The sequence below is a fragment of the Protopterus annectens genome, chromosome 1.part0 (assembly GCF_019279795.1).
Source record: "Protopterus annectens isolate FY-2018-M chromosome 1.part0, PAN1.0, whole genome shotgun sequence".
Classification (NCBI taxonomy): Eukaryota; Metazoa; Chordata; order Ceratodontiformes; family Protopteridae; genus Protopterus; species Protopterus annectens.
In genome coordinates, this window is record NC_056725.1 from 1,308,076,579 (window position 1) to 1,308,104,559 (window position 27,981).

The 27,981-nt window shown below is 40.2% G+C and overlaps 1 protein-coding gene across 1 annotated transcript in view; it reads right to left on the reverse strand.

The window, feature by feature from the left end:
- Nucleotides 1–27,981, reverse strand: part of LOC122801633 (SUN domain-containing protein 2-like) — an 874,347-nt gene that overhangs the window by 513,612 nt on the left and 332,754 nt on the right. The window contains exon 4 of the mRNA XM_044071146.1: nucleotides 24,333–24,461. Coding sequence (XP_043927081.1) covers nucleotides 24,333–24,461 — 129 coding nt within the window. The remainder of the gene's footprint in view (nucleotides 1–24,332; nucleotides 24,462–27,981) is intronic.

Here is a 27,981-nt window from a genome sequence, read left to right on the forward strand (position 1 = left end):
CAGGTCTGCAGCAGGGTTTTTAAAAAGGAATTTATGTGAGTCAGGAACCCTGTAATATCTGTCAGGCTTAACAGGAGCTGGAGGCAAGGAGTCAGGGGTAAGGCTAGACTCCGAAAACAGATCTACAATGTCTAACACAGGAGGGATGGCTAGTGGCTTATGCTGAGGTAGTAACAGGAAATCCCTGAGCCTCTTTTTAGACTCAGAAAAATATTGGTTCTCCCAGTGGAAATGCTCCCTCACGGTATGTAAGGTTTCCCCAAAAGAATAATCCTCAGGAGGAGAAGCTGAAGGTATGGATTCTTCAGCATCAGAATCCACGTAGGGGGGAAAAGAATATTCCTGATCAGAAGAGGAATCAGAAGAAATGGAAACCTAACCTGAAGATTCATAGTCAGTCTCTTGCCTAGGCCTTTTATCAGGATGGGGATGGGAACCCCTGATCAAGGTAATCAAGTCTTCGGCCATTTTGAGCATTTGTTTTTGGGCATGGTGGCCTGTCCACGTGGCTCTTGAGGTTGCTTATTTGTCTTTGAAGGTGCTTTAGTCTTTGCCTTTGAAGTCGGTTTAATGTACAGGTGTTTGGGTCTGAATACACCCTCAGAAGCCGGTGCCAGCTCAGCGCCTCCAGACCTATCTGAAGGATTAGTGTCAGAGGCTCCATTACTTTTGAGTTTCCAGTGGCATGGCCGACTCCACGTGGGAACCGGTAGCGGCCTGGAACTCTAAAGTAGCGGTAGTCAGGGGCTGTGAAAGCGCCTCACTGAGAACCAGCGAACTGGCGACTGGTTTAGGAGAAGCTTCGTCGTCTGTTTTGGGCCTTGGCTGTCTTTTTCTTTGCGTTTTTGTGAACTCCGGTAGTCTGATGGCTTTCCGACATTTCTGGATAATTAAATCTGCGTCCAAAGTAGTTTAAAGCATAATCATACCGACGCTTAGTTCGTTGGTTAAATCTAGCACAAAACTGACAACCCAGAAAATTATGATCAGGGCCTAGGCAAGGAATACAGTAAGAATGAAAGTCCTTATGAGGTATTTGCTTCCCACAAGAAATACAATTAATTTTTTCTGACATCGGTTCTGGAGCAAGAAAAAAAAGTTTCCCCAACGGGGTACTTCGCTTTATAGAAGACTTAGGATCTGAAATTCGAACTTGAAAATCTCAGGAGTCGGCTGACTGGCACTTGCAAACTGCTTCTGCTTCGGGCACCACGCAGCAAGAAAGACTAAATAAAATGGCATCGGCTGCTTCTTTTATACCCCTGACGACCTGATGTCAGGGGAGGGGCAACGAGAGCCGACGCAGGACCCAGGACTTTGGAATTCAAGCCGACTGAGGGCAACCTGCCAGCAGGATTACCCAAATGTAATGACTGCAACAGTGAAACACGAAGAACATCTGATAGTGCATGTAAGCCTGCTCTGAAGTGTAGCTATCTTCTGCAAGATTCCCTTATTGGGATGTGCAGGTAGGCTTCCTTTAATTCCAGTGTTGCCAACCAGGCATCTTTGCCTAGCATGGGAAGCAACTGATGAAGAGTTAGCATCTTGAATTTTGGGATTACCAAAAAAGTGTTTAGGATAGACAGGTCCAGGATAGGACGCCAGAAACTGTCTTGTGGGTACCAGGAAAGTCTTGAGTAGAAACCTTGCCCCCATTCTTTTTCTGGGACAGGTTGAATAGCCCTGATGCTTATAACAGAGAACTTGCTTTTGAGTCTCTGCCTACTAATTTGGGGGTAGGGCTGGCCAACCGTTTGGGATTGGTAAGGAGTGGAAGTGGAATCTGTATCCTTGGGAAACTATTTATTTATATATAATGAGTTCCCAATTTTTTGTATGCAGGGCAATCTTTCCCCCTAAAGGAACTCAGTTGTAATAGGTTGGTGTGGGAACCAAGCCAATTTGGTTACTTCTGACTGAAATATGCCTTATCTAATATGCAACTGTGCACAAAATATAACTGATGCTTTGATTCACTGCTCTTCCTTGTCTGCTGGTGTCATTCTTAAAGGATCCAAATACATTAGCCTGGGATCAGATGACTTACAGTCAACTCCCTCAACTAGGGAAGGTACGCACCTCTCTCCTCATAGCTTGTGCATTTTGATAGTCTGTCAAATGACATAATGCAACATTTCTTGATTATTATAAGGCCATGGTCCGGCCAACACTTGCATCTATGTTTGACCTAAAAAGAGTAGCTTATTGACTACCCAACATTTCACATAGGGTTTACATATACGTCAGGTAACTAGTCTGAAGGCATCTTTAGTAATGGGTTGTCCTGTCAGTACATTTAAGCATCATGTGTGTTAATCAGGGACACAGGCTATGTCCCTTTTCAGGCTACAAGTTCAGTGTTTGTCTTGCCACAGTGTAAGAGGAAGTAGTTTCTAGAGGTGATGTGGTCTATGACCAAGTGCAAACTCAAACTACCATTCCCACAAAGCCTGTATGTGGTACAAGCATGTAAAAACTCTGCTTTTGGGGGACATTATAGGAAAGTACATTTTTTTCCTTTGTATGTGTATTTGTTTCAATGCCTTAACTAAGTAGTAGAATATTAAAGGCAGTTCAGTGCTGGACACAGTTACAGCTTAGTCATACATTTTCAGCTGTCTATATACATATATTTAGGCAAAAGTTTGGTGTAAATGTTTGTTGGCAGTATGAATGTCGGGTATGGCTATATATTTGTGGATACAAGTTTATGTGCATGCTTGTGTTGGATATTCAGATATTGATAATGTACACTTTTGTGGGGTAAGTGGCCAGTTTATGCAGTCGATGTGTTGAGATGGGGGGGGGGGGTGCCCACAAGTCAGGCAGGTAGTACATTCTGTCCAATCAGCCCAATATCTCACCACTGAGTCCATGGTGTTGGCTGATCAGTCAACTAATGACTGGACTATGGAATGTATTACACATTATGGAGTTTTGTTGCATTAACCAACATGAAAAGTTTTAACAATATAAGCTACTGTCAAGTCAGGCAAAGAGGGAGGGCCAATGTTTTGCACTTCAAAATAAGCATGGTACTGCAACAGTTTAAGACTAACAGTCTTTTTGTAGAGCAGTGTCTGCACTGTAGAAATACATAATTGCAAATGAAAGCCTAATTTATGAACCAAAAAGGATTATGCTACAAATAACTAGGTTGAAAATTTTCAGTAAGCCTAATGATATGAAGTATAGCACTGACAATGAGGTACATACAGCAGGGGCAATTGTTCATAATTGTATTAATAACTCTAATCATAAGGGATTACATGGTACTTCATGGTATCAAAAACTTACATAATGCTGCAGAAGTTGTCACTAATGGCTGAGCACTACTAGTTGGCAAATATTTATACTTGATTAGTAATAAAATATGCATATTACCATAATCATATTTCTGTACATATCTCGGACACTGTGCACTTTGATGATTATGATTTAGTATTTTCACATGGTAGGTTGTGAATGGCTCCGCTGACAAATGGAATACTCAGTGTTACAAGGAAAGTGACTTTCTTCCAAGAAATATGAATGTATGGCATATATTAACAATTATATTAATAATTCAAACCATAAGGTGACTGCTTGGTACTTCATGGTATCAAATGAAAGCATATATAATTGCTGCAAAAGTTGTCACTAATACCAGCTGATTGCAAATATCTGCTGAATGGTAGTGCGCACTTAAAATGTAAAACACAAAAATTCCACCAGCAGACAAACCATACTAGTAGCCAGGAACCAAACCTGAATGCAAAGAAAAAAAAAGCAGAAGTGTGGAAACACAGCAGTCACAGTTCAAAATATCCAAAGGTAAAGTAGGCAGCAAACAGCAGGTAAAATAAATCTAAGTTTAATGCATATACAAACTGTTAAGAACTTTCGGTATGGAATCATAGCTTCTTCAGACCCTAATAAAACAGAATCTTCACTCAACATTTATATAGCAATGTCATAATACACAAACCAATCAGAAGTTAAAACTAATAAAATAATTAAATAGTTAAATCTGAACTTACTAAAAAAAGCAAATATCCTAAACCCAATGGACTTCAGTGAATACTTGGGAGCTGTGCAAATGTCCTCCCCATTGTTCTCTTGCAAATTGCTTTACAGTCTCTCTTCTCAATCTTTTCTAATCTCCTCTGATTGATTCTTAGAGTTATCATGCAATTATATGCCCTACTAATTATCCCTTTAATAGCAGCTTCTGTTCTAACAGAACAAGTCTTTCACACAAGATTCCCTATCCCTTTCTCTTTACCTATACTCTGACATCAATCACTGGTATGAAATGCCATCTCTAGCCTGCAGTCCAAATATCCTCTTGGCCTCATGCCACTCTTAGCTTTACCTCTCTAGTCATTTCTTTCCAATACTTTGGTTCCTTTGCCAGTTTGCTCTAGTAAATTACATCTCCTCTTGCTTATTTTCTGTACCCCCTACTCCCAGGCATCCCTATTGGCAAAGTCTTTCTCTATTCTTGTGCTGACTCAGTTTTTGGAATACTATCTGCAACTCAATTAATATAATGTTCTGTATGGTTATTATCCTAAAGGACCTGCATCCAAAATCATACTCTGTCTCCACTCACCTACTTCATCATTAGTTCTTCCCATTCTGAACAATTACGTTCAGCTTATGTTATGTACATCAGCGTCAACTGTGTAGCTCTCAAATATCCCTACAAACAAGGTAATCCTAAACCACCTTGTAATACTGGAAGGATCAGCTTATCCCACATATTTCCTGCCTTCCCAGATAAACTCAACTGTAGTACTTGCTGTCCATTTCTCTTCCTCTGGTTGATAAAAATATGCCTAACTTGTATATACTAAAGGAACTAAAAACATTCTTATTGCTTGTATCTTACTATCCATATCCAAACCAAGAGCTCCCATTTTGTATCTTTTTAGTCTCTTCCCACATATCTTTAGCTGCAGTAACAGAATAATTTTGATACATACTCCATCTTATGCCCCCATAAATACTGGCACTGCTGAACCAAGTCATGTGTGGGTACATAATTTACATCTATTTCCTTTGTTTTATCTTCATTAATTTTATATTCTGAAAAGACTTTAAACAGTCTCAAAAATGTTCCACAACACTGAACTGTCCTTTTCTGGATTTCTCACGTAAAACATATATATACCCAGTTTGGCTTTGTCAAAGGCAGATCATGCCTTTTAAACTTGGTTGACTTTTTCGAAACAGTCACCAAAGCCATTGATGAGGGAAAGGCAGTCCATACAGCCTACCTCGATCTGGCTAAGGCCTTCGATACAATACCCCACTCGGGTATCATTGAAAAACTCATCAGCTTAAATGTTAACCCATACATCACAAGGTGGGTTGCAAACTGGCTGAGTGACAGAACCCACAGGGTCAGAGTTGCTGGCGCCATGTCAGACTCAAAGCCTGTCACAAGTGGTGTCCCACAGGGCTCAGTCCTGGGCCCACTCTTGTTTGGCATCTACTTTTCCAAGTACAAGCAAACACAGGAGGGTTATGGCTGACAAAGTTTGCAGATGACTGCAAACTGGGCCATAGTAGAAAACACATCTGACACAGATATCCTTCAGAAGGGTCTCACAGAAACGGATAACTGGTGCCAGAGCCACGGCCTAAAGTTAAATGCCAAAAATGCATAGTCATACCCTTCGGGAAAACAAGGTTACCCTAGCTACCAAATAGGTGGCAATCCACTGAGCACAGAAGAAGTTATCAGGGACCTGGGACCCAGGTTGATAGTAGTCTGTCATTCGACACCCATGTAGCTAAAGTAGTTAGGAAGTCCTTCTACATTGCCCACCTTATCATGAAGGGATTCTCATCTAGATCAAGGGAGGTCATAGTCTCCCTTTACTCATCACTCATCAGACCAATGATTGAGTACAATGCCCCATTCGAATGTATCTGACCCGACACTTGCAGCAGCTGGAGAGGCCACAAAGTTCCTCACCAAAAGGATAAAGGGTCTCAAAATCTGTCCTATGCTGCCCGACTGAAAGAACTCCAGCTCTATTCAGTCCACCGCTTGCTCAGAGGTGACCTTTGCCTAACATACAAGGCCATGTCAAACCCAGATTTGATGAATATGCTTCACCTCAAAAATCTAGATCCATCAGAGCCACAAGGCGGAGACTTAAACCTCGACACGGCTATTAATAGGACGTGCTGGAGAGATAGATTCATCACCCAAAGACTCCCTATGCTGTGGAACAAAATCCCGTACATGTGAGGCAGAGCACCTCGCTGGCCTTGTTCAAGAGAAATCTTGACCAATGGATGGGAGATCGCAGATATACCCCAGGAATTACCTCAGTGTCACTGCTCGACAGAGGCACAGCAAAATAATGGGTATAGTTCCCCATACTAAAGGGGTGGCGTAAGCCACAAAACAATGGGCTAGGCTTATAAATGCCCTCGGGCAGATAGCCTAGTATGAACCTATGAACCTATGAATAAAACCAACTTTTCTTGATTGTAATAGCAATTAAATCATTGCATTTCTGATTTCCTTATTTTCTTTGCCAATGGCTCTAAATATAAAACAAAGGTGAAAGAGGGCACCTTGCCTGGTTCATCTGTTCAAACTCTCAGACAGGAACCCTAATTTTTCCATTCGATCCTTCATATTATCCTCATAATTAACCTTATTATGGTCTAAGGGAATGCAAATATTTCCACTGTCCTTCTCATAAGATCCCAGCTTACTCTGTTGAATGCTAATGCTTTCTCTGAATCAAGACCTACCAACAAGCAGCAGTTTTTTTCTTGCATTCTGCTTCCCCCAGGATCATCACTGCTCTATTGTCAAATGTTTGCTTCCACTCCCACTCCACAAAAACAATGATCCATTATCTATCAAATGTATTAACATCTTTGCCAGTCTTTCAGCTAATACAGACACTTTGTAAACCTAATTTAAAATCAAAATGGGGGCTCCCTATTGCAATGTTGGCACTTGAAATGCAGAGTGATGACAACCGGAAGGACCAAAAACCCAGGAAAAGAAGAAATCTTGAGGATTGCTCTTCTCCTTTAAACTTTTTTTGTAGGGGATCAAGACACCCTGCACCCTCACACTCCACAAACTCCACGACTGCCATACCTTGGAGAAAACGGGAATATTCTAAAAAAACAGACTTTTTTCAGCCAGACTATATGATTCTGGACTTGCTCTAGCAGGTCCCAACATTTCAAATGGTTTACTGAAATGGGTCTATATGAAGCGAGGTCTGACAAGTCTCAACCGTTTAGGTGCTACAGTCATCACAGCTTTCTTCCAAGATGTTGGTGCTTCCCCTACTTTTTAAAATATTCAAAGTATTCCAGATCTTTACCACTTTCTTCCCTACTAACTTCCAAATTTTCACAAGCATACCATTTGCTCCTGGAGAATTTCCTGAAGACTGACTATACATCAATGTTCTTATCTCCTCCTATCTTAGGAGTTACTTGTGGAGCCTAATTTACCTCTAACCTTGGCATAATTAAGTCTTCCATAAAAATTTCCATTAAAGTTCTTTCTTGATTTCCACATTTCTCTGCTTTATACAGACTTTCATAAAATGTCCAAAATATCTCTAATAGCTCTTCAGGATCTCAGGTTATTTTTCTCGTTATAGGCTCCCTACATCTGGTGACAAACCTTTCTACTTTAAGCACAATGACTTGGGTGACAACGTTTTTGTGCTCTGTGATTATTAAAAATAGTTGCTTAACAGCAATCTTACTAAACTTTGCATTTATGCCTCTTGTTCTGCGACATTCCCTTATTCTGCAATAATTTGTCAATCCCTCCAAGTAATTTCTATTACCTTTCTCTCATCTCTACCTTATTTTTATACTCCATTTTCATTTTATCCTATTCACTAGCTATAACTTCTGAAGATAGTTTTGTATTTACTGATCACTCAAATAATGTCAACTACCCATTTCTTAAATTCCTCTCTTTTTAACTGGGAAGTGGGAAATCACCAGTCTCTTATTTTTAATTGATTATTCTGCGTTTTTATTTCAGTTTTTATCAGTGCGTGAACTGAAATAGTTACTGGAAGCATGCTGAAGCTTTCAAGTAAATGCACGTTTCTTGGAAATATAATTTATATCTAGTCTAGCTCGGTTATTGTACTTTTGGGAATGTATAAATTCTGTCAGAATTCCTACTACTGAATTCACACCTTCAATACATTTGTTCAGAAATCTACCCTATTTTGTTAAATTTTCCCTTTTAGGTCCCCCTGATACATCTTCACTATTGCAAATCAAGTTCCAGTCTTCCAGACCCCACCTAAGTAATACTGCCTGCTAAAAGCTGATTTCTCCCAGCATTTTAAGCTCCATAATAGCAGTTTTTGGTGGAATATAAACACACACCTGTATAATAATCCTCCTTTGCCAATAGCACCTTACTAACAAAAATCTACTACTACTGTCTTTTTCTATCACTATTGGACCCCTCTAGCAATTAGTATAATTATTTGCCTTTTCCTTTGTCCCTGACATTCCACTGAATATCATTCCTGAAATCCAGTGTCAAATTCACATACTACTTTCCGAATTTGTCTCCTGCAACACTGCTACTGGCACTCTGCATTTCTTAATTCAGTACTCTTTCCTTTTAGTTTAATTGTAAAGCAATTTACATTCCAAGATTATATGAATACAGCCATTATGATAAAAACCTTGTGTTTCCCACCTATTAAACGTCATTTTCTAAATGTGTATTTCAAACTTTCCATTTTACATGCAAACCCTAGTATTTGTCAGGCTGATCTTTTACGGATGTTTCTTCTCATCTCCATCTAAAACCCATGTAACATTTTCAAGACCATCTTAATGACAGCCCTCAAACAGAGCACCACCATCCCTTATTAATTTAGGACACACAAAAAACATGCATCTCTTAAAAATGAAATTTAATCCACTACACAGGAACAAATTCCCCACGAAGGACAGCTGCACTTACAGGCATTACCAAACCTAAAATTACAGTTATCCATGCTGCAGTGCATGCTACAGCCTATGTTCCCGCTTACACCATCTGATCCTCCTTTTATCTTTATTCCCATCCATGATGTGAAAAAAAAAATCCTATATGCTTCCAATAACATTAACTTTTAACCCTAAGAAAAAGTGCACTGTCTATCTTTAAACAAAACTAAACTGCACACTGTTAAAAGCAATAAAGTATTAAGTCTGCTAGACAGGTGGCGCTCTCTTATTCATTCTCCATAATTTCAAATACATTTTTCACTGAACTGCTTACAAGTGCACTTGTAAATTTAGCATTTCTCTCAGCAAAGAATAGTAATAAATCTCAAGGTTAATTGCTTGTACCTGCAGACAGGTCATCAACCTCCATGCAAAAGCGGTCAGCAAGGAGTATTTGTAAATTTCACAAAAAAAAAAATGTAGAACTGCCTTAAGATGCAGAAGTTAACATATTTGAAAATAAAAGACAAACAGCATTGTTCATGGCTTTCATAACTTTGTCTTATTCTGCATGCCTACATGCTTACAAAAATACTCATTTCTAGCTCAAGTCAAAAGCATTCATCTAGACATTCATCCTTGTAAAAAAACTGAGAAAATATCTTAATTCTACATATAATATAATCGGTACACATTTACAACACACCACCCAGTAGCCCAAGATCACAGCATATTAACTTCAGACTCACATTTGTCCATTTCTTCACTTTTTATACTGTAAAGTTTTTCTTAAAATTAAAAAAGTATTTGTACATGTTAAAGGAATTACAGTAAACAGACACTGAAGACTCATCCAACTCTCCTATCCCAACCAAACTGCTTTGCTATATACACACACACACATATATATATATATATATATATATATATATATATATAATAAAAATAAACAATTTATATCACAAAATATTTTATAGAAATACTAAGAACAAAAATGGTTTTACACAGTTAATTTCCCCCCTTTTAGTGTCCTAAACATTAACTATATAAAGTGGGGTATATGCTTTACAGTCCACCCACACAAAATCAACAAACGTCTCTGCTACTTTTTCTTGCAAAACCATATTTCAGAAATAGTCAGTCCCTTCCAGTTTCTTTGGTTCAGTAGAAAATTATGGGATTTTCCTATTTACTAGTTTCAGTGTTGCTGGTCTTGTTCACCTCCATCTCCCAATGGTTAATGTCCAAGGCACTAGACTCTTCCTGTCAACTCATGTGCTTTTTTCTGTCTCAAGAGTTTTCCTTTGCAACACTGGAAAAGCTTTCACTGGGAAGGTCTCTCTACGAGTTTTATTGTCAGAAGAATGAGAAGCACAATCCCTTCTGGTTCCTGTGTCACTTTTTGTTGGATACAATTGTTTCTTGATTAGCCTGGTCTGTATAAAATGGAATATTCTGAAGACAGCTAGTTACAACATCTTTAAACTCCTCCCCCAAACATTCACTGATTGCTTGGATAAATTAGTTTCTCTTCTATATGGAGCACAGTGAATAATCATTTTCCACAATCACTCTGCTGTTTCCAATTTTTAACACTTTTCCTTTACGCTACAGTTTTGCCAGGATCAACTCTTTTTTGCTGGCATGACTGCATCTTTACTAAATCAAGTTTTGGGCAAACTTGGAGCATACACTTGATGTGCCCTTTCAATTAACAAATCTTGCTGTGGGAATTTACAAGATGGCTGCACAATGATCAACAGCTAAACTTCAGCTCTCTCAGTGTTAAAACAGAATCAGAGAAACAACAACCAATCATGCTGTTAGCTTCAGCAAAATTCAGTTACTGGCTAGCAAGTATACTGCCTAGATGCCTGCAAAAAAGAAACTAGCCTTTTATATCAAGTAGAAAAGGTTAAGCGAAAATGCTTAATTAGAAGAATCCTGTAGCTGTTCAGCAAAAACGCAGTTCAAGGTCCAGCTTTGGTGCGAGACATGGCTTCCAGTAATCTACAGGAAAAATAAGTCAAATGTGCTCAGAGCTGATTAAATTAAACAAAACACTGCAGTAGATCAACTCAAATAATAAAAGGCTGACAAAAATGGAAGCAGCTTTAAACATATTCAGATGAACTGACAAAATGCAAAAATCAGTGGTCGAAATGAAGAAAAGGCTAGCTGAGTACAAGACTACTTAAGAGGAGAAATTTAAAAAAAATGGTAGTTTAGAACACAGAGTATGTAGACAAAATCTAAGGTTTCTTCTGCACCAGGGATACTGGAATGAAGAGAATGTATTAGTTTTATGAAGGCACAAATAAGCAACTGGACTGGTATGCCACAGCAGAAACTGTTAATTGGAGAAGGCACACCGTATGTATGCCCCAAATTTAGCCATGGGAAAGCAGCCAACACCTTTACTAGTAAAGATGTAAAGCTACCAGTGAAAAGGGTTGATTCTGACAAAACTGTGGCAAAAGGGCAAAGTATTAAAAGTTGGCAACTGCAGTGTGTCTGTAGAAAAAAGTTATGTACTCACCATAACGTTCCACCTGAGTAGTTATACTTCATTTTCTGCAACCTGTGGGTATTCAGATCCATATCGGATCAGAGACGGCAACATTTTTCAAGCATCTGCTCCAAGCTCCTCCCCTTACCCGTAATCCCTCACACCTACCTTCCCTCAGATCGAGTTTGCCACTATTCAAACTATCAGCAACTCAATAACAGCACTAACCTAGAACAGGTTCGGGAGAAGGAGGGCAGGACGGTTGCAGAAAATGAAGTACAACTACTCAGATGGAAGGTTATGGCGAGTACATAACTTCTTTATCTGAAGTAGTTATAACTTCATTTATCTGCAACCTGTGGGACAGAGTCCCCAGCTATCAAAACACCCATGGGAGGCCCTCATGGAAGGATATTCCTGAGCACCACAGAGCCAAAGGATGCTCTCCCTCTAGAGATCAAATCCAACTTATAAATGAGAAATAAATGTATGCGACCTTGCCCAGGTCGCTGCTGCACAGATATCATCCAGTGAAACGCTAGACCAAAAAGCAGCAGAATTTGCCAAAGATCTGGTAGAATGAGCTTTAACAGGACCAGGTGGGGACAGACCTTTATCTTTATAGACTTGCAGTATACACTGTGTAATCCATCTAGCTAAGGAGACCTTGGAAATGGCTTTGCCCAAAAAGGGTCTAGTAAAGGACATGAATAACTGATCAGACTTACGAAACTGTTTAGTCCTATGTAAACAGAAACAAAGCGGTCTATAAACATCTAGCAAATGCAGCTTATATTCACCCATGTTCTGAAAATTTGGAAAAAATAACAGGCAGATTAATCATGTGGTTAATATTTGATTCAAAGGCAACATTTGGTAAGAAAGGTTCGTGCGGAGTGAAACTCTGTCTTTATGGAAAAAATCAAGTAAGGGGGCACGGCAGACAAAGCTTGGATCTCAGAAACCCTTCTGGCCGAAGTAATGGCCACTAGAAAAGCTGTCTTCCAGGACAAGAATTTTAAATCTACTGATGCTTCGAATGGGGGAGCAACTAGCGCCTGCAGAACTAGGGTAAGATCCCAAGGAGGAACTGAATCCTTAACTGGGGGGACGTAAAAGAAAAGTGCCTTTCAGGAAGGCTCGAGTCTCAGAGGCCACAGCATTCACATTTTCGCCAATGTGAAAATTAGGTATAGCTGCCAACTGTACTTTCACCGTAGAGGAACTAGCCCCTTGTTGGAAAATACTGGACAAAATCTAACACTGCAGGAACCGGACCGTAAAGGGATCTAGGTTCCTCTGAGAAGCCCAAATAGAGAAGCGTTCCATTTGCTGCGATAAACCTTCCTATTGGAAGCTTTGTGGGATGCCACCAAAATAGACTTTACTGCAGATGACAGACCGGGAGTCCTAGCAATCAGGGGAACTGGAGCAACCAAGCCGTCAACTTGAGGCTGCCCAGATCGGGCGGACTGATGCCAGAGGGATGAGAGAGGAGATCCGGGCAGGGATCCAGAATCCGAGGAGTTAGAACATGAGACCAGAGGAGGGGAAACCACACCTGACGAGGCCACAACGGGGCAATGAGGATCACTTTGCACCCCAGTCAGCAAGCTTTCTGAAGAAACTTCGGAATGAGAGGTAATGGGGGTTACGCATACAGTAACCCAGGAGGCCAAGCATGGACGAGAGCATCTCTGGGGGAGTTCCCTGGTGAGGGGATCAGAGTGAAGAACTCACTGCACTTCGCGTTGGAAGGAGATGCTTAGATATCGCAGCAAGGCTGACCCCATGCAAGGAAGGTCTTCTCCGCTATTGACCATTTCAGATACCACTCTTATGGCATTAGAATAGCCCAACTCAGTCAGTCCGCTAAAATGTTGGAGCGTCCCGGGATGCGCGTAGCAATCAGAAACAGACTGGTGGAGATCACCCACTCCCACACTCTCATGGCCTCACAACAGAGAGGTAAGATCTGGTTCCTCCTGGTTTGTTAATGTACCAGACAACAGACATGTCTCACTGAACTGCAATCGTCCCTGGGGGAAGAACAGCATGAAAGGCTTGCAATGCTAAAAGCACTGCCCTCATCTCCAGAACACTGACATGCAATCTGGTCTCGGTCTGGGACCACGTGCCTTGGACCGGCCTCCCCAAATAAAACCCTCCCTCACCCGAGCAGGGAGGCACCCGTGGTCACTGTGGCTTGGGTTGCGGGTGTTATGAAGGGGCGACCTGCCACGATATCTGGCGATTGGAGCCACCAGAGAAGAGAAATCTTGCAGGCTCTGCTAATTTGTATTGGTTAGTCCATGGTGAGGTCCAACCAAGACCACTGAACTGCCAGGGTCCATTGAAGCACCCACATGTGAAGGCGCGCACAGGGAAGGATTTAGATTGTTGCGGCCATGGAGCCTAGGGCTAGGAGAACATTGCTCACAGTTGGCGTCCTGGGGCCAAGGATCACTGACATGAGCTCGCAGGTTCTGGACCCTGTCCAGAGTGAGAAAAACTTGCAATATTAGAGTGTCCAGCCGTGCCCCTATAAATTCCAAGGTCTGTGTCTGGTTCAAGCGGGACTTGAGAGATGTTGACGGTAATACCTAGGTTGACTGCAAGATGTAGGAAGGAGTCTCTGGCCATGCAAAGCAGCCGCTTGGTGGTAGCAACGAGGAGCCAATTGTCTAGGTAAGGAAACACCTGAATTCTCTGAAGCCTCACGTGAGCCGCTACGACTGCCATAACCTGGGGGCTGGGGTGAGACTGAAGGGTAGGGCTCTGAAATGGAAATGATTGGCTCCCAGCCAGAAGCGAAGGAATCTACTGGAGCTTCTGCAAACTTTGATATGGTAGCAAGCGTCCTGGAGGTCTACAGAGCACATCGTCGCATTCTCAGAGGTAAGGTAGAATGGACTGCAAGGTGACCATCTGGAATTTTTGCTTGGCTACAGTCAGCTTCAGGGTTGATAAGTCCAATATGGGCCTGAGGTCCCCCGTCTTTTTTGGCACTAAAAAGAACCTGGAGTAAATGCCTAATCCGGACTGATCTGGGGGGACCGGTTCAATGGCTCGATTGCGAAGCAACTTAGAAATTTCTTGCACTGTGGCCTCCCTTTGAGCGGGTGGAACATCTGGGAGGTGCTTTGGACGGGTGGGGCAACGAAAAGGATGAAGTAGCCTCTGGATATTAATTTTGAGCACCCAACGGTCCGTCGTAATGGACTCCCAAGCCGTTAGGTGCAATGACAATCTTCCCTTGACTGTCTACAGAGTAGAACACAGTCGGGCAATCCCTCAGTGTTGCTGTGCGGGTCTATATGAGAAGGTCTCCCTAGACCCACAGTTCCCCGGGTCCCTTCTGCCTCTGAGGCGGTGTCTGTCTGGTCCCCCTCTGCCTCTAGGGGACAAGTTGTCCTGAGAGTCCCAGGAAAACAGATTTTCAGGACTGTATAATCTTTTGCCTTCTCCGATTCCTAGAAAAAGATATTTGAGAGCTAGAGAAGCGGACTCAGACGGTAGACAGAATCTTCCAGTTGTTCCCGCTCTGGACCAGGGTGTCACAAACTGTCTTCCCGAATAGGGAGGAACTGTCAAAGGGATCATTTGTGAATGACGCCGTGAAGGGGTCCACGAATTGACAAAGTCTGAGCCAAGCGTGCCACCTCATGGCTACGCTGGTCCCAGCCGCCCTAGCCGCTCCTTCTGTGGCATGGGAAAGACGACGCATGGACGTGTTCAAAACAGATTTCAGAGTGGACATTTTCGCCAAGAACAGCCGCTTGACCTCTGGCGACAAAGAATCTGGGGGCGACACAGCGAATTCTGTGACTAGGCCTTGCTGAAGTCGAATGACGTGTGCCAGATAATTCAGCGCTCATATAAAAAACATCGCTGAAGAAAAGACTCTCTTCCCAAACCGACCCACTGCCCTAGACTCCTTGTCCGGAGGGAGGACCGAAGAACTTTCCTGTGCCAGTTCATTCTTGGTGGCAGCTGCCACCACTATAACCTACACCGGGGATCCCTTGTACCAGGCCTGTCGGTCTAGTGGAGGAGAAAGGATCCTGTCCGGGTATTTGGGTATTGGCTCTATGGTGTCACGCTCGTTCCATGCCCGCGTGGTAATGAGATCCACTAAGGGATCTGCAGGAGGGGACACCCAGGATGTAGATGGGCCCTTGCCAAAGGCCTCCAGGAATACTGACTCATCCGTAGGGTGTTTTGGGGCTGACCAACTGCCCTTCTGGCGGAGAATTTCCATGATGTCTCCAAAGGAGACACCCACGGGAGGTGACCCGGGGGAACCCTCACCTTCATCCAAATCAGTATCTTCTGTGAGGGACTTGGGGGGGAGTCCATGTGCCTCCTCTTACATGAGTGCTTACAGGGAGCCTCCACAGTGGCACACTCTGAAGAGGGCTTGTAAGTCACGGGGGGGTTCCACGACGGGATCCACCTGGGGGTCCTCTAGCACGGGCTGTCCCTGGGACAAGTTGATGGGAGTCGTGACCAAATCCACGGAAGCCTGGGCGGAGTCCAAGGCAATGGGCTGGGGTCTCACTCCTTGGGAGAGAACCATCTCCACCATGTCGAAGGTTGAAGGAGAGCGCACCTCCTTAGCAACCAACAAGGAAGAAGCTCTTCTCGGCTCCATCGTGAGGATCGGAGCAGAGGCCAAGGTAGCCAGGGTTCTGAAGGAATAGCTCGGATCCGACAAAGTCAAAGCCGAAGACACCTCCGTTCCCTTGGATCAGATTTCCTGTTCTCGGCCCTGACAGCTGTTCGGATCCAAATAAGTCTGATCCGAGGAACTCAAGGTAATCACCGGCATCAAAGTTGGAGGAACAGACAGTGCTGAAACTCCAGCTCAAAAGACCCTCGGATCCATAAACCCCAAAACTGCAGGTCAGATCAGGGAAGGTTGGACGGAAGAAGGGCATAGAGGTCCCCTCTCTGGCCGGAGAGTGGCCTGGCAAGACTCCCATTTGGATTTCGGTCCGAATGAACCTCCACATCATCCTGTCCATGTTAAGCTCTGACAGACTGCGAGGAGGTGACAGACTCTGATCAGGCTGGTCTGTGAGATGACCTCGAAGGCGGCCTCTGATCCGAGGGCTCAGTTGGCTCCTGGGAGAACCTCGGGGAGTGGAGTCGAGGAGAGGTGGTCCCGACAACTTTAGTAGGCGGACTGGGAAATGGCTCCCGCTCTGGAGACAGTTTGTGGTGTCTTTCCCCTCTTTTATCATTGTCTCTCCTCTTTGATTTTGTCCCAGTCTCAGAAGGTTTAGAGGGAAGTTGAGTCCCAGCCTGGGGGGGTGTGGGGGGGGTGTGATTTGGTCAGCTACTGGAGCCGATGTCCAAGTAGAGTCCAATGCAAAAACTGGTAGCAGGCCCTTAGCTACCAGCTTTGCCTTCCTTTCTTTCAATGCCCTAGGGTTGAACCCTGCACACACACTACAAGGCAAAGATAGGTGGGAGACACCCAGGCAAGTAACACATACACAGCTGTTGAAAGCTTACGGCCACACACTGTGCATTTTTTAAAAGTTGGTTTTGGCTGCTCAGCCATCACCACACACCACTCAAAACTAAACCAACAAAAACACACACACTAAGGACTGTTAGGCCCACACTACCTCACAACTCCTAACTTTTTAAAACTATTTTTTTTTTTGTCCGAAAACCGATGGACGAAGGGAAGGAAAGGGATGACCAAAAAATGACTACACTCACACACTAAATATATATCAAAGTTACCACTTACTACACCCACCTTGGAGCTATAGAGACCACGATGCGTACACATGAAGCTGCAAACGAGATCTGGGGGAAGGTAGAAGATGTGAGGGATTATGGGTAAGGGGAGGAGCTTGGCGCAGATGCTTGAAAAATGTTGCCGGCTCGGATCCGATATGGATCCAAATACCCACAGGTTGCAGATAAATGAAGTTAACGACTTCAGATTGATTATTCACTGTATGCCAGGTAGAAGAGAAATACATTTATTCCAGTAATCAGGGAATGTCCAGAGGCAGGTGTGAGATTTAAGCTACTGTATCCAAACAGTCTTCAGAATATTTTTTCCAGGAGGGTAAATTATTTTTGATGCTGAACAGGCTACGGAGGAAATGCAAAAGTTAATCCAACAAAAAATAAGCCATCAAGCAGTAGGCGATGCTACTTCTAATTCTTCTGATGATAGAGCACACAGAGGACTTTGCCAATGAAAGCTTTTCCACTGTTCCAAAGGAAAATGCTTCACAGACGGAGAAGCACAAAGGAGTTGACCAGAAGTATCGGGAGTGTCATGGAAACGAACTGAAAACTGAAGTTGGGAGATGGAGATCAACAGGAACACCAACACGGAAATTAGTGAATAAATGAGAGACTGCAAAGCAACAATCGCATTTGTGAAATACATCTGTATAAGAATAAGTGGAAAGAGTATACTTTTGTTGACTTTGAAACATGTGAGGAACTGAAAAAGATTTGCCTCATTTCCTGCCATTAATGTCTGTAAGACTTGGGGGGGGGGGGGGCAAGAGGAGGGAAAACAGTAAGCAAGTAAAACAATTTTCTTAAAGTTTCGATGAAACCTTTCACTATATAAAAATACATTGCATAGTCTACAGTATTCATAGTTATTCTTGTATGTGATAAAGTTAATTAAGGTTACCAGATGCCTTTTTTCCTCTCTCGCTTTTTTGGTATTAAGAAATGCAAGCATTGCAGTGCAAAAAAAAAAAGCTAGACAAACGCATGTTTAAGTCAACAGGCTGTAATCTTGTGTTGTTTAGGTGAGGGGATGGGGTTTAAAAGTGCATAACTCAATATATGTAGAGCTAATATATTTTCGTTTGCTTCTACATAAGTGAATGGCTGGATTAAACCCATGGCTTAATCTAACAACAAACTAAGAGTAAATATGTGAACACTGAATATAATTAATAGTCTATCTTTAGCAATAAAATGTTTTGGCTCATCTTTCAGGCTGCAACAAAGGGCTACATTTTTTCTTTTACTTTTCCATGGGGCAAGTGATAAAGTACAATAAAAGAAAGAACATGGTTTTCTTCAAGGCTAAATGTTAGAGTTCTAACAGTATGCAAGTAGTTTTTACATCAGAGGGGGATACCGATAAAAAGAACAGACACCAATTACTTTAAGTAGAAGCACGGGAAGTAATGAGAGTCTTAGCATGGATAACCTCAATTTCAGTTTAATCAGGACTTGTGCTAGCAACTGTCTATTTTGCACAAATGTTTCTATTAGGAGGGTTAAACTTCATTATTTCAAGAAGTATGTAGTTGTGTTTTCTAAGGGGTTTTAATAAAACAAAGTCTTGTAAAAAATGACAGGTTCATATGCTGCTGATGACAAACTGTAAAGAATTAATAAGACAAGCATTAATAGGTGCATGTATCACAACAGCTGGAAATGGACATTTAAAAAAGCTGCCATATATAACATGTGGAACTAATGGCTTCACTTTCCAAAATTATCTTACAATGCGAATGGTCTCACAGGTAGAGACAAAAAAGAAATAAAGTATATTAAGAATGCTGAGTGCACATAGCAATGCTAAAGTAGATACATTTAGAAACAACTGCGCATGTGGATTTGATAAAGAAAGGATTTCAGGATGGATACTCAGCAGAATATCTGCGACAAAGGAAAAAAGAAACAATTGCTAGAGGAGTTCTGGTAGTGATAAAAGAGGGGGGGAAGACAACAGTAGGTTTGCAGTATTAAGCAGCTACTGGCAAGGGATGAGGATTATGTTGGCATGTATTTATATTATACCCAAAACACTATTTTGGAGCTTAAAAAATTTGGAAGAAATAATCAGCTTTCAGCAGGCAATACTACTTATAAGTGGAGAATGGGAATTTGATCAACAATGAAGATGTTTCACGGGGATGCTAGAATGAAAACTATAACAAAAGAGAGTATATTTCTTAAGAAATTTATAAAAATATTTTGTTTGAAAGACATGAATTCAGTAGTAGGAACTCACAATTTACATATTATACCCAAATGTACAACTGGGCTAGACCTGAAATTATATTTCACAGGAACATGTCCATTTAATTGAGAACTGTGACACAAATCCAATAAGTATTTCAGATCATGTGCCAATAATTACCAAGATAAAAATGCAGGGCAATTAAAGATGAGATGTCAGCGTTTCCCCATCTGCCTGTTAAAAAGAGGAATTTATGGAGTAGTGGAAATTATCTGGGAGTTACTAGGGATGATAAAATGTACTCCAGAAGTTATAGCTAGTGAATAGGATAACATAAAAGTGGAGTTTAAAAGTACAGCAGAAATACATAAAAAAAGGGATCTAGTTAACAAGTAGTAAGAATTATTGAGAGGGACTGAAAGGTTAACACGTTACAAAATGAGACGAATCTCGCAGAACAAAATAAGGCACACTTGCAGAGTGCCAAAGAGAAAATTAGGGAGTACCTACATAATTTGCATGACTTTAGAAAGAGTGCTGTTAAGCAACGGTTTTGGGTAAAAACTCCAGAGCACAAAAATTGTTGGCACAACAACTTAGGGAACAGAAAGAGTTGCTAAACTTAGGGAGCCTATAACAAGAAAAATAACCAGAGAGCATGTAGAGGTATTAGAGATATTTTGGAAATTTTATGAAAATTTGCATAAAGCAGAGAAGTGGAGAAATCATGGAAAAGCACAAATGGAAAAATGTATGGGAGTTAAATATGCCAAGGTCAGACGTAGATAGGACTCAACAATTAACAGTTAAGACAGGGAGGAGAGAAAATAAAATGGTGACGTATAACCAATTTACAGGAAAGTCTCTAGGAACAGATGGTATTCCTGTGAAAGTTTGGAAGTTAGGAAGAAAGTGAAAAGACCCATCTAATCCAGCTTAATATAGGCCTATTTCAATTTTAAACCATGAATATAAAGTGTTTCTCTCTAGAACGACTAAAAAATGGCAACAGATGCCGATGTTGATAGATATGGACCAATGTGGTTTTGTGGAAGGGAGACAAACATTTTGACAACATTAACAAAACAATGATTATCCTGAAGGATACAGAATTTAAGAAAATACTGCTGTTACTTGTAGGTCTTGATGCAGAGAAAGCATTCAGCAGAATAATCTGTATGAGTAGGGCAATGCAAGCATTTACATTTCCTGATACATTTATAAGATTAATTAGGAGGATATGTGAAGGATTGGAGGCAAAAATCAAAGTAGGAGGATTCCTCTCAATTGTCTGACCAGAATACTGCAGGGGTGTCCTTTTTCCCCTTTATCATCTGCATTATATTTAGACCCAATGACAGAGAAAATAAAGGACTTAGAAAATTCAAGGATATAACTGGTATGGTGCTCAGGCTTTATTTAGATATTTTGTACCTGATGGAACCAGAAAAGCACATCTCACTGTTGTGGAATATTCTGAGACACTTCCGTTTTTTTTCCCTGGATATAAAATTAATGAAGATGAAGCACAGCTATAAACTGTGTACCCACACATGAATTGGTCCAGCAGGGGTTCCTATTACCCGATCAAAACGTTAGGTTAGCAAATACCTACACGTCGATCTGGTAATAACGAAAGCAAAAAACGTGAATGGCAGATTTAACACAGGGAAAGAATTCCCTTGGCCATCAGGCGGATTTTGCCCCCTTCCCCACTGTAGAACGATCTAGGAGTTGGCCTATTTAGTTGGGGGGGGGCACAATCCCCCCCTCATTTTGGTTTAAATTTTTTTGCGACAGAGGGAATTCATTCCTTACGATAAATCGTCCGTTTGCTGTTTTTAATTTTTCGATATTACCAGATCACCGTTAAGGTATTCGCTAACCTAAACGTTCGATCAGGTAATGTAGACGCTTCCAGCGGTACACATACTTAAGTAGACATGATAAAACAAAGTATTTAGGAGTATGGATTAAAAAGGAATCTGTTATGGCAGCTAAGAATATGTGGGAAAAGACCAAAAAAATAATACAAAAATGAGAAACTAGAAGCTTTAGTCTATGGGTATGGATAGCAAGATACAAGCAGTAAAAATGTTTTAGCCCCTTTAGATTTATACACAGGTCAGGTACATTTTTATCAATCATAAGCGAAGTAGTGGATGGTAATTAATAAAGAGTTGAAGGATCTTATTTGAAAGGGTAGAGTCAAGTGAGATAAGATGATCCTCCCAATAGAGCAACAAAGTTAAGCATTACCTGAGCTGAAGGGATATTTTACAGCTTTTATACACAACACAAGCAGAAAGCTACAATTCAAAGTGGAATGGAATGAAGATGAAGCAGTGGGTAACTCAAGAAATGCAGAAAGAATGGTATTTTGAATGTAGATCCTTAAGGACAATAAGTCTTACAGAATATTATAGTCCTAGAATAACAAAGAATACTAACTAAGAAAACATGGGGATAAAGAAAGGAGATTCCGTTGATAGGGATTACTGTAATTAGGGGTACAAACAGCAAACAGATGGCCGGGCTTTACTGGAAGAAGATGACAAAGGAACCAAAGTACTGGGAACAAATAGTGAGAGAAGAAAAGGTAACAGAATGGGAAGAGACCAAGAAGACATTTGGATGGCAGGCTAGTGACTGTCTTCCCTATCAGGGGTTGACAGAGTACAAAGAGAAAGGGATAAGGGAATCCTAAATATAAGACCTACATTGATTGAGTAGTTGTATCTAGAACAGAAAGTGCTTTTTAAAAAGGGCCAATTTGTACGGCATATAAAATATTGCACAATAACTATAGGAATCAATCAGAAGAGGTCAGAAGAGATTGGGAAGTGAGAACAGAAATGCAATTCACAAATAAAACAATGGGAGGGCATATGTACAGCTCCCACAGTTGCAAAAAAAATCTAGACTATTTAGGATTTTTGCCTAAAGTGTTGGCATAGATATTTTTCAATAAATTTGTCCTCCGGTAGATAACAAATGTAGGTGTGGCGTGGAAGAGAGAGGTTAACTGGAAATATGTTTTGGTAGTATAAAAAGCTGGCAGACTAAAAATTCCATGTAGAGTACTTGTCAGTACTATTGGGTAACTAAGGAAATTATTTTTTCAGCTGGGATACAGGATCTGAACTGCCTAGACATAGCAATGCTTTGCTAAACTCAACTCTGGTGGCTGCCAAAAATCAATTACTAAAAAATGGAAATCAAAACCTAAACCAACTATACTTGTAGTGAATATTGTAACAGATATAAAAAAGCAGGAAATTGGATCTTTAGAAAGGGGCAGTAATAAATTACATGAAAAAAAATCAAAATTGTAGGAGCAATGGATGCATTAAAAATGTTCTAGCGGAGGAATAAGGTTTAAGAGAAGGCAGGAAGTGAATGATGTTGCTTAGATTATATGACGTATAACAATTTGTGTGATATATAATGTTTGCAAATGTGAATTTGTGAATATGGTTTGATTACTTTTACATGAATACATGTTTGCCTACATCATAAGTGATAATTCAATAAAGGTGTTAAACTCTCTCCATCTACAAGCTACCAGACTCCCATATCTTCCAAATCCAATAAAGTTTTTCTCATGCATTTTACTACACTGTATTTTAATGTCCCATGTCCAACAAAATTCCTTTGTCTGCCTGACAGCTACCTTTCGGCTGATTGACTGTTACATGACTCAGTAAACTAAACAATTTTTTTCCCATCTACCCACCAGGGTTCTGGAAACTTTCTGCATTTAAGTGGAGCTCTACAATCATACGACTTACACTGCCCACTTCACCTTGGCCAAACATGCTGAACAAACAGAAGATAGCCATATTTTCCACTCTCTACTGGGTAGCCATAACAATGTTACTATATTAACAAAGCCTCATTTATAACCTAGCCATAGAATGTCGCTTCTAACAAAATAGAAATGCTGCTTCTAACAAAATTACTTTTATCAAAGCCCTATTTATTAGGGATGTGAGATTATACTTTTCTATTCTAATTTCATGTACAGGCAGTAGCAGCCTAATATGTAAACAAATTCTACCTGAATAAATCCATTCCAACACTTCTGCCTAACAAATTCCTTCAGTTCCACCTAATTTATGAATTAATCATTGACATGAATTTTCGTTTACTCAGGAAAGAGGATACAGGAGCTCTTGTAAGCCTTCAATTTAACTCCTTTGTTAAGCAAAAATGTTTTTCCAAAACATTTAGTATGTTAACAAAATTTAGTCATTTAAGTATGTCATATTTAAGAACATCTGAGTAAAACCACTGCAGCACCTGTCAGTGGACAGGGAAACAATGACAGTAAGCAATAATCTGACTGCAGACAAACTCAGACCATCAGAATCAATTTGGTGCACAAATGCATCTTTAATTTGGTCTTGTCTTGGTTAAATTGCAAGTCCAAATTTAAGTCAACTGAAAATTTCCAGTGAAATTAAACTCCAACCCTTCTTTAATCTGCCATTATCACAGTTTGAATTGTTAAACAAGTGCACTCTTTACTGGGTAAAGCACAGCGTTAAGTGCCTGTTTTCTGACAAAAAGAATAAATTATTTAAACAGAGTGAAACTATCATACCACACCAAAGAGAAGGCATCAGTTCAAACCTATGATGCAATCATGATGTAATCAAAGACCATTATCTACTCAACCTCATTTAAATGTTTGAAACAAAAAACCCAATATACAGTTTTAGACAGTCTTGCCAGCTCCAGTAGAAGTTGTCAAAAATCAACACATACCAGGTAAGTTCATAGAAACTAATTAATGGTCTAGAAAATTTTCAGCATAAAAAAATTGTTCTACATTTCACCATATGGTCACTAATTTAGAATTTTGAGGAAAACATTAGTAAATTCCAGCAGAAGACCTTTCATTTTCACCTGTATTTTCCTCAGAGGATGAATAACCAGAAGAGGCATATGGATCACTTCCATTGGAACCATATAGGCTCTCTTTTTCCAAGTTACTTCTACTCTTCCGAAGACTGACTGAACCATTTCCCTGTTGAACTAAAGAAATCCCAATGAAAAAAAAGAGTTAATGTAAAGCACAGCTAAAGATGCAAGCAAAACATTGACGCACAACTTTTTAAAACTTTTACATTAGGTAGTTGTACGAAATACAAACAAGAAACACCTGTAAATGCAAACTTCAGTACAGACAACAAATTGAACAGAGATTCATTAAAATAAATGGAAAATTGATAGCTATAGTTAGTTAACAAATTTTCAAAGTTGTGAACTGTGCCAACACCCTACACTGGGAAACACAAAAGTAAGACGACAATCTGTACAAAGTTTTTAACTAAAAATCTAGTGATCCACTAATGAACCACACACAAAATAAAGTGACACTGTTACTGACCAACACTATTTTCAATTCCTAACATTCCTCCCACTATATATATATATATATATATATATATATATAAATAAATATATATATACATATATATATATATATATATATATATATATATATATATATATATATATATATATATATATAAATAAATATATATATACATATATATATATATATATATATATAGATACAGATATAGTTAAATATTTCAATATATAGGCATTGATAAATATACGCATATGTATACATAATAGATGTGTGTATATTTATCTATAGAGATAAATACATGTGCACTTGCCTACTTGGTCCAAAACCATCATGTAGGAACTTTCTTTACACCTCATTAAAAATAAATTCCAGACATGCTTTGTCAGTCAAATGTGGCATAACAAACAAGAAAACTTGCACAGGACTAAAAGTGTTCAAAATCTCAATACTCCATACATATAACTTCCATATATACACTCGAGTATTAAAAATTATTCAGCTATGCCCAAAGTCATGTCAATTGTTTCACAAAACAGATCCTTCCCAGCAAAAGCCTTTATGACAAAAAAAGACAGAAGTGATTTCTTCCATCAACACAACAATTTTCTGACAATCAAGTTAGCCATAATCTGCATAGGAACAATACAGGAAAGTAAAAAACAGACTTATTTTAAGAGTATACTGTAACAGTGCACATGTAACTTGTTTTCATCTGCCTTGACAAAACAAAAAATAATTAGCAATGAAGTGATTATGGAAAAAAGTAAATAAAATGTAAAAGTCCATCATAAGACCATTTTCAAGGTATTCACTTAGGAAAACTGATAATAGGATATGTATGATAAAGTGACATTAATGAGTTACTGAGTCAGCCTCTATTATCAGCATCAACTTGTCAAGCATTTCTATGAAACCACTGAAGTAGAGCTGACAAGAGTTCTCATCTTAACAGCAGATTTTCGACAGAAGAGTACTTCAGCATTCATTAATAAAACATGGACATCTGATTTACTAGTAGGTGGGCTGGACCAAGGAACATCTTCAGCCACAAACAGACCATAGGCGGTGTAAGAAAACAGGAATTGTGAGCAATACCACTGTGACTTCACTCAAGGCTCAGTTTCAACATATTCAAAACATGTTCACAAAATAAACCATGTAATTATTTTTTTTGTAAATATATTAACACCAGTAGACGCTTACATGTATTTTATCAAACACTACACAAAGTCAGATGTTTGCATTTGAAACAAACAAATTAAATGCTGAAATGTAATACTGAGGTTACAAATTTAATCTAGTTTAATGCATTTCATTACAATATTTTTTTCAGCCAATTATAAAGTCATCAGCCTTCAAACAGTTAAAGCTGCTATACAGATATTCAAACCTGCTTCCTATTGAATCATGGAATGTCCTGGCATTACAAATGACGATACCAGAATTATAATACTGCTTAACCTTATTTACTCTCAAGCCAAAACATCTATAACCCCCAAAACACAGTATATAGAGTATGCAGATTCATATCTCAATTCAATACATCCACTACTCACTGCTGATAGAGTTACTGTACATCAGCCCAAGTCAAATGGCAGACTCCCCACTCACATAAAATAAAGTTCATCCTTGTCTATTTTCAAGCACAACTTAGACCTATGGACGGGAAAAAGTTATGTATTCACCGTGATGTTACATCTGCGCTGTCCATTTTCATTCTTCAAGTGGGTTCAGATCGGACCCTCTGATCCAACGTGGCTGCTTTTTACAGCTTGTGGATACTGGAAAGCTGTCGAACTCCTTCCCTTATCCAAAATGCTCTAGTCCCTTACCATACCTCAGATCTTGTATGCTGGATCTTCTAGCTTTCTAGAAACTTAGAAAATCATAATATGAGAAAATGAATATCTGGAGCTCAAAGGCAAGAACACTGGTTCCGTTAAGTCTCTTGTTCTTCCAGAAGTCACAAGCAAAATGGTAGGGGGTTGCAGAGAGGAGTTGAGGAAGAATGAAAATGGACAGCAGATGGAACTTATGGTGTGCACATAACATCTTTTATCAGATGATGTCAATTTTCCTTCATTCCTCAACAAGTGGGACAGAGCTCCCAGGAGGAATCTAAGGAAAGATATTCCTGAGCACTGTTGAGCTGAAGCTACTCTTCCGCTCAACACTATATCCAATTTGTAATGACTAAAAATGGTACGAAAATTAGCCCATTTTGCAGCCACACAAATATTGTCCATGGCAGACCTAGATAAGAATACTGATGAAGTTGCTATGAACCTGGCTGAATGGGTTTTGACGAAGACAAACCCAATTTGTTATAGATAAAGGAAATGCAATCAGTTAACCACCTGGCTAAAGTTAATTCGGTAACCGGTTTGCCCAACTTTGATTCTGAAAAGCAAACAAATTGATTTTTTTTTTTTTTAATGCAAACAGAAACGCAATTGTCTGTGAACGTCCAACGAATGTAAAAAGACGTTGTGTACCTACCATAACGTTCCATGTTAGTTGTCCTTCATCTGCCTTCCTTCTTGCCGTTTGGGTTCGGAGCCGATCCTCGGCTCCGACTCAGCCATCTTCAAAAACTCGAGAGCTGTATACTGGCTCGTGGCCACCCCATATTCCATGATGCCTGGCGCTAGATACCCAAATCTTGTTTGGTAAGTCTAACTGCAGACATAAGGAAAGGATCCTATCCTGGAATATATAAAACCTACCAGAGAGGCTACTAGACAAAGGAATAGCCAGAGAAGACTCAGCCAGTGAAAAAAAAAAAACAAAGACTCTTCTCGGTCTACAAGGATAGGGGGATGGAGGGTGAGACGCAAGAAAGAAGGCGAGAAGACAACTAACATGGAACGTTATGGTAGGTACATAACTTTTTTTTTGTTAAGTTGTCTATCTCGCCTTCATTCTTGCTGGTTGGGACAGCGTCCCTAGCACCTAAAATCCTGGGTGGCTCATCGGAACAAACTCTTCAGAACAGTGGAACCAAAATCAGCTCTGTTCCTGGAAACCACATCAAACTTATAATGCGAAATGAAAGTATGTGGGTTGGCCCACGTAGCCGCAGCACAAATAGATTCCATGGGCAACCTAGCCTGAAAGGCCACAGAAGTGGCTAAAGCTCTGGTGGAGTGACCTTTTGGTTTAACAGGTAATTCTTTA